Source organism: Typha angustifolia, chromosome 7, assembly GCF_048772165.1.
Source record: "Typha angustifolia cultivar Huaian chromosome 7, ASM4877216v1, whole genome shotgun sequence".
Lineage (NCBI taxonomy): Eukaryota > Viridiplantae > Streptophyta > Magnoliopsida > Poales > Typhaceae > Typha > Typha angustifolia.
This window is the reverse complement of record NC_133245.1, coordinates 6,543,265-6,551,251: the sequence shown is the minus strand read 5'-3', so window position 1 is coordinate 6,551,251 and position 7,987 is coordinate 6,543,265. Positions and strand designations below refer to the sequence as shown.

Below are 7,987 nucleotides of genomic sequence, written 5' to 3'. Positions count from 1 at the left end.
CTCAACAACTTTCTTTAGTAATGTCAAAAGAAGACGGGGGATAAAATTCCAGACAGTTTAGAACCAGAATGCACATATTAGTAAGAAGGAATACAGCAATATAAACATCACTTCCATCAGTTCCAATAGAATTTCATAACTCTATTGCCCATGCCTATCTTTCCATCTCTGACTGGATAGCTAACTGAAGATTCAAAGTTCGAAAATGCCATGTGTATGCAAATCACAAAAATCTAGAATAGAATAACTTGTTCTTATTGTGATGTCAATCTCGACATTGATATTAGAAGATATAATCTAGAAGCAAATCATTTCAGCAGCTGCTCTGCACTTGTACAACAAGATTATCCATAAAACGATCAGATTCAATAAACCACATCTAGTTCACCACAATGCCTGGACAGTTATCACCTCAGAAATCTCCATGAATAACCTGTACACTTATATGTGTGTGTATATAAAGGTTGGCCTCCAAAATTGCATTTTCAATTTAAAATACAGTTTTTGTGATCGGGGTTATCTTTAAAGAACAATTCAGATGGCGAAAGTTATGAACACATCAGCTAGTGGAAATCTAGCATGATAAACCTAGTCAGACAATAACAGTTGGGCCGTGCAGTTCTCACATACAATTAGAATGAACCAAAACCTAGAAACCCCAGATATCTTGATGTAAAACTATTGGCAACTGAAATAATTTTGCACTAACCCTAGAAGTATATGAAAATGGCATATATTAGACTCTTCAAACATATGTCTGTGTTTTTCTTAGCAAGGTATGCAACAATTTCAAATGAGAGATGAATGATCATTCCAACTCAGAAGGCAAATTGGTGAAAGAGACAATTTGCACCAAGTGAAAGATCAAAATAACAGAGTATGTTGAAATAACAAGATATAATCCCTCCTTTACCAAAAAACAATGATGTCACAATTCACAAAATTGAAGGCAAGAAGAAACTGAAAAGGAAAAAAAGAAAATCCCATACACGGGAACACTGTACATTCCTACCCACTGAAGAACAGAAAGATACCATCATCAACAATGGGAGCCATAGTAGGAACAGGTCCAACATTCTGATTCTCAATAACTCTAAGGATCAATCAAGTTTTGCCAGAGTCCTGCGAACAAAGTACTCACCTGGTTGAATAAAAGTTGAAACTTAATTTATACAAGTGAAGAACCTTGTAAACACGCATAAGCCTGTTACTGTCATCTAACCTTCTGTATTCCAATCCAGTGTATTTCAATTCATTATTATCCAGGAAAGTAAAAAATACTAAGGAAAAACAAGCATCCATCCACTAAAGCATGCATACCTCGAAAGGCTTATTGAGTAAAAACACATTAGCAAAAAGAAAAAAGAATTGCATCATTAATTCCAAAAGAGTTACATAAAATGATACTGGATAACCCTAAACCACTTGGCTACACCGAAAAATGTTTGATTAGAGTTTGTAAGATTTGCCACATCCAGATATGAATCAAGCACCACACTTTCATTGTAGTGGGCTACATGGAGTTGCTGAGAGGATAATAAAAAATTACAAAGTGACCTTCCTATAACTGCAGCTGAATATCCGAATCTAGACAATGGATTCCCAGATCAGCTTCCTCCTCTGTCCACATCATGTTTGTATAAGATCTTAATAGTTAATATAGTGCATAAAGAGAGCAACAATTCATTCTTCATGTCTCAAAAAGGAAGAGCAAGGGTGGCTAAAAATAATATTTTGCAAAAATCAAATCTCCCAAGTTAGAGGAGCATATCTCAGCCATTGTAGTGATGCTATAATTAAGGGAGTACAGAGAAGATTCTACTGTTCAGTTAAGCTTTCAACATTATGGTGTCTAGGCGATGACCAATCAATATCTAGCAAGAAAAAAGAGACTAAAGATTAGATGAAGTCTTAGCCTACAAGTAGCCCACCAATTTCTCCTTTTGAAGTAAAAGAACACATTGATATACTTGTATATCATGGGACCGCAGATGATAAGGAGCTGACTAATGGTTAGATCATTATAGACAGGATCTTTTTATTAATGGTACCATGTTTTCCAAAGTGGATACATCAGGAAGACTTGCTCGAAGACATAGGGATTGAGGAGAAACATAAATCAAGAGCAAGAAAGTGAGAAGTCTTAGGACAAAGGGCAGTGATGTCTGACAAGACATAGCAGAATAAGAATAAAAGGCAGTAATAAGAACTACTTGATCATTACCGTATAATGATTATGAAAAATAGACAAAATATTTGAATTTTATCTTGTGCTGCAACTATAGAGAAAGAGAAAAGATCTCAAGAAGTGGAAGGCAGTCCTTAAAAATTAATTTAAAACTGAGAGCTCCATCAAGTAGAAGTTCCATGATGGTAATGAATTAAGGTCTAGATGAGGATTCCAACAAAAAATAAAATAAAAAGTACAAATTTGTCCCTATCTTGGATCCTGAAAGACATCAAAATCTCATCTCTAAGTGTTTGTACATGAAATCTAAGAGGTAAACTGCTTCACACCTATGTCCTTATCCTCTCTGTTGGATCAAAAAGGTGCAAAGTAAATGAAGTATCACCAAGTAATGTACCTCTAAATTCAAATCCTTGAAGAGATATATTGATAAGGTCATTGAAGAAATTTAAGGGTTCATTGAAGAATTGAACATTTGCCACATAGAAGAGCAATCGGTTACAAGACCCAGCCAGTTGGAGATTATCTTGTTATCCTTATCAGATCTCAGGCGCAATAAAAACAGATATTAAGAGGTAAATCACATGATCGCCAAGCTTTTAGAGTAAGAAGTGATGAACCATAGTAGTCTCTTTGTTATTTTCAAATAGTTAATGTGTTAGAAGATGATGGTTGGATGATGTGCATCAATTATCTTGCAAATAAGATCAACCCTAGAGATAGATATCTTCTACCTTTTATCAGTGATTACCATAAGCAACAATATTAGATATCAAGTATATAAATAAGAACTAGAGGGGGGAATGATGAAACCTAGCTGTCTCCTTGTTCTTAAATGGTTCGTTAATGTATTGGAAAGATGATAGAAGAGAATTAAGTTCCACCTTGGATCACCATATACACTCGGGAATGCATTTTCCATAGGAGATCACTGTCACACTACTTCAGCCTAAATATTACCTATCATCTAAAGAAAATAGCAATCTGTCTTCAAATGGATGAAAGTCGTGTAATAATGGAAGAAAGTAATAAGTGGATAAAATCCCTGATCAATTATTTAGTTGTCCTCATTCTTCTTTCTCTTGTCACTTACCTATCTTTTCATTTATGTTCTACATTTATGAATAGAATTTTTGAATCAAAAAATAATAAGGGTGGCAAACCAGATCATATGGTAGAAAACATGCCTACAAGAGAAGATGTGGATACAATAGTAAGGAAAAGTTGAACTATCAGAAAAAAGTACAGAGGAAGATGGACTAAGAACATTCCGGAATCAAGATATTATTCAAGTGTGGCTTGCGCTGTCAAAAATTGAAATGATCTTCCTATTAATATTGCAATGAAGTTAGGTTTCCACAGTCATGACTAGACATGATCATCACATAAAAATCAGCCACGAGAATATTCGTGAACATATCCTGTAAACAACACTAGACATGCTTCATCATTATTCATTACAATGTCATTCAAAGTTTAGATTTCTCTTTGTCAACGGGGTTCCAACTAGGAAAGAGGCGAAGATTACAGATGCAAGAGTTTGTAATCATCAAGCAGGTGCAGAAGCAAGAGTTGCTACTTGTGAAGTATTTCTTTACTTTTCAGCTCCCATCAGAAAAAGAAACCAATAGTCCAGATGCAAGAGTTCTTTATAATGTATTTGCAGATGTGAGTTGGTAAAGTAGATTCACAGACAGCCATCTTGCTCCTTCCATTCTCACTCTTATTGCTAATGCATCTTTAAACTATGACTCTATGAGCGACATAAAATTTATACTAAATTATGGACTTAAATTGGTTTCTAATATGCTAGAAAAATTGAAGAACGGCAAAACTGAAAAACCTACCACTATCGCATTTGTTGCCAAATCAAATGCTGAAACCCACAGCAGTGGTAGCAATTTGATTCTAATCTCCTTAAAAAAAAAATTGATTCTGGTAAATAGGCCTCTACAATAAATTATGTAATATGAAGTAACTTCTAATCAAGTATCATATTTTCTCATAATAAAGATCAGTCATTTATTTCACGCAACAACACCAATAGGAGAAATGTACTAACAATGCTCAGAAAGATTAGATGACAACTAGAGATAACTGAAAGAACATAATTGGTTTGATTCCATCTCTTTTTTTCCAGTACAGATCACCAGAATGTCCTGCAAACTTACACCCCCGCACAACGCGTGGAAAAGAATCTTACCAGCAGGACTCTTAATTCCTTCCTCCACCTTCTCTTCATTCTTCTTCATCTTCTAACAATGCCATAGTAAAATAGCTAGAAATCCAAGAAGCATAGGTAGAAGTAACAGAAACAAGCAATTCGAAGCTAACTAAAGAAATTTCAAAAGGGGGGTAAATGGAAAAAGAAAGAATTCCGTAAGAGCATCAATAGGGAAGGAGAAGAATTCGAAGCCTGACCAGCCCGGCAGTGCAGCAGCCGCCGTCACTCATCTTGCGCTGCTACTTCCACTGCGCTTGCCAGTTTTCTTCGACAATGAAGGCGAGTAGTAATCCAGATACCACTTCACGAACCTCTTGAGGCCAGTTTGGAGGTCAGTGGTGGGCCGGTATCCAAGCTCCCTCTCGGCGAGGCTGATGTTGGCGTGTGTGAACTGCACATCTCCATTCCGTGGCATCTTCACGACCTTACGGATAGCCTTGACCTTAAGAATTCTTTCCAGGATAGTAACAAGGTCGCCGACCGGCACCGGGGAGGTATTCCCAAGGTTATAAGTGCGGAGGGGCGCCGCCCCGTGCTTCTTACCACCGCTTCCCGTGCTCTTCCCAGCGGTGTCCAAAGCCGCGAGACAACCGCGCACAATGTCATCAATGTAGGTAAAATCGCGGGCGACCGTGGTGTGCCCGGGCCCTTCGAAGACGGTAATCGGCTTTCCCCGGAGAATATCGCGGGTAAAGAAGAAGTATGCCATGTCCGGTCTCCCCCATGGGCCGTAGACGGTAAAGAACCGGAGGCCAGTGATGGATAACCCATAGATGTGGTTGTAAACATGTGCGATCTCCTCCCCGGCCTTCTTGGTCGCCGCGTACAACGAAGCTGGGCGATCGGTGCGATCGGCTTCGGAGAAGGGTACGCGCGAATTCAACCCGTAGACCGACGACGACGACGCCCAGACGACGGCTGGCTGGGGGTCGGCATTCTTCGCGGCTTCGAAGAGGGAGACGAGCCCGGCGACATTGGAGTGGACGTACGACGCCGGGTTCGCCAGCGCGTACCGGACGCCGGCCTGCGCCGCGAGATGCATCACGTGGGTGAAGGGCACCACGTCGAACAGCTTGCGGACGAGCGCGGCGTCGTTGACGTCGCCCTCGACGACGAAAACCCCGGCGCGGTCGAGGACGGCCTCGCGGGCGCGCTTGAGGGAGGTGTCATAATAGTCGTTGAACGAGTCGAGGCCGAGGACGCCGTCGCCGCGGCGCTTCAGCGCGGTGGCGATGTGGGATCCGACGAATCCAGCGGCGCCTGTGACAAGGACGGAGAGGCCGTTGGGCTCGCGGCGGATCCGGGCAGAGTTGCGGACCCGCTTCTCCCAGGCGGGCCCGCCCCAGGGGGCGGAGTGGAGGGAGCGGCGGTGGTCTGCGGTAGCCTTGGGGGAGCTATTGGCGGTGTTGGCTGGGGAGAGGAGGAAGAAGGCGAGGAACAAGGCGAGGGCGAGGAATGACCAGAAGAGGAGCTTCGAGAAGGGGGACGAATGGTGGTGGAAGCGGAGGAGGAAGCGGTGGTGGTAATTGGGGTGGTGATGGGTCGGCTTCTCCGCCTTAAGCTTACCGCCGCCGATGGGGGCGGAGGTTAAGCCCTCAAGATGCGTCATTGGACGAGGCGAGGAAGGTGTTCGGATTCAAGAAATGGGAGGACGACGAAAAGAAGGTAGAAGAATCCGAGGCTTAATTTCTCAGAAATTCCCTCTTTGCCCTTCCACCACCCCCCCCCCCCCCCCCCCCCCCCCCCTCCCTTCTCTTTTATTTATTTATTTATTTATTATTATTATTATTTATTTTTTTCCTCGATGCGGAGGGAAAGGTGGGATGCTGATGTGGTGGGGACCCCCTGGTGAATTGCTTGGGGCCGTGGCAAAAGGCCAAGTATTAATTCTCTTCTTTAAAAATTTATTTTTTTTATTAATTCTTTCTTTTTCTCTTTTAATAGGATTTGAGGAGATCCTTAATTTGCTCCTGGAATTGCTACCTAATCTCCACCAGATTAGAAGCCTAAGTTTGTTGAGATGGTTGTTGCTGCTTTCAATCTCATATCACTACTCACTCTCTTTGGGTTTCCAGTTTGAATAAGATAGATTCACACTTTTTGAGTAGTTAGGGCTGGTGTGTATGAATGAATATGATGATAACTGGAGCTTAAATTTTAGACTGGAATTGAACTGGATCCTATTGAGTAAATATAAAGATATCCACAGTAATAGTATACTGTGATGGATAATCTAAAAAAGATCCTTTTTCTTCATCAATAGATTAGGGCCACAACTGAGACTCTTTTGTCTTAAATTGGCTTAGCTTTTGTCGGTGGTAGGATGTGCTGTGCTCCTCCAACAGTCTCTTAAATTCAATTTTGTCCCAAATTAGGCACTTTCTAAGATTTCATTTTAGCACTTTCTAAGATTTCGTTTTAGGTTGTCCAGCAAAACCCAAGCTGAAAACGCCTCTCACCTTGTCGTCATAAAAGTTTACAATTAAATCTAAGAGGACAGGATGCGGAACAATCACACATAAAATAGCTGACACAAAAGCTGCTAACTTTAATAATAATTATTTTTTTTTAAATTTAATCGTATTTAGATGTCAACACATGTGCATAGATTTATATTTTTATAATAATTAATTAGTGATTTAAAATATACGTGGTTAGATGACTCAAATATTAAGCTTATTTTTTTAGAAATCATATCATAATATCTCTATCATAAATTAAGCTTATTTTTTTAGAAAAAAAATTGATAAATTACCTTCCACGTGTACAACAAGTTTATCTACTTTAATAAAAAATTATAGATTTTTACTAAGAAGAAAACAACAAACTAATCATCTCAGCAACAGCTCATCTCACAAAATCCAAAACCCAAAGAACATCAATCTCTGATAGGGGTGAAAACGGGTCGGATAAACTCCGACCCAACCCGCTATCCGACCCGACTTGGATCGAATTCGGATAAAAAATTTCTATCCGATTCGGATTCGGATTCGGATATGGATAGAATTTTTGAAAAAAATTCGGATACGGATTCGGATACGGGTCGGATATATTTTTTGGATTCGGATACGGATATCGGATATCCGTTTATCCGCATATTTTTTTAAATGATTTACAGTTTTTAGTTTGCTTTTTTAAATAGTAAGTATTAATATTATTACTAATAATACGTTATATATTATTTATAGAGATTAATTTCTCTAATTTTATATATTTGACATTAAAAAAAATTATTTGTTATAAAACTCTTAATAATTTTGTGTTAATTATATTTAAATAAAATATTATAATTATTTTAAATTTAATCAATATCCGTTTAAGATCCGATCCTTTATCCGAAAATTATCCATATCCGTTTAGTTAGGATATGGTTTTAAATTTTGCTATCCGTCTAATATCCGTATTCGAATCCGTATCCGAACTAAAAATACGGATCCGGATATGGGTTGAGTACTATCGGATCCGTTTTCACCCCTAATCTGTGAGCACTATAGAAATTATTCTCAAAGAATCAAAACCTAGAGGATATCCAAACTCCTGTCCTCCGTTCAATGATCGTCTCACATTCTCAGTCA

At 39.4% G+C, this 7,987-nt stretch overlaps 1 protein-coding gene across 3 annotated transcripts; it reads right to left on the bottom strand.

Moving 5' to 3' along the window:
• Nucleotides 1-859: 859 nt before the first annotated feature.
• Nucleotides 860-6,129, bottom strand: LOC140762911 (UDP-glucuronate 4-epimerase 3-like). Of its 3 annotated transcripts, none has more exons than XM_073100893.1 (2): nucleotides 4,610-6,129; nucleotides 860-1,141 (listed from the first exon to the last, which is right to left on the bottom strand). In XM_073100893.1, the coding sequence occupies exon 1, from the start codon at nucleotides 6,019-6,021 to the stop codon at nucleotides 4,639-4,641; it is 1,383 nt and encodes a 460-aa protein (XP_072956994.1). In that variant the 5' UTR covers nucleotides 6,022-6,129; the 3' UTR covers nucleotides 860-1,141; nucleotides 4,610-4,638. The 3 variants fall into 3 exon arrangements, with proteins under 3 accessions (XP_072956994.1, XP_072956992.1, XP_072956993.1); XM_073100891.1 differs by having other exon boundaries at nucleotides 861-1,122; XM_073100892.1 differs by lacking the exon at nucleotides 860-1,141 and adding an exon at nucleotides 1,220-1,620.
• Nucleotides 6,130-7,987: the final 1,858 nt, after the last annotated feature.

What these genes read in the sequence shown, in the direction of transcription:
- LOC140762911 (XM_073100893.1), bottom strand. Translation starts at nt 6,021, where the DNA reads ATGACGCATCTTGAGGGCTTAACCTCCGCCCCCATCGGCGGCGGTAAG.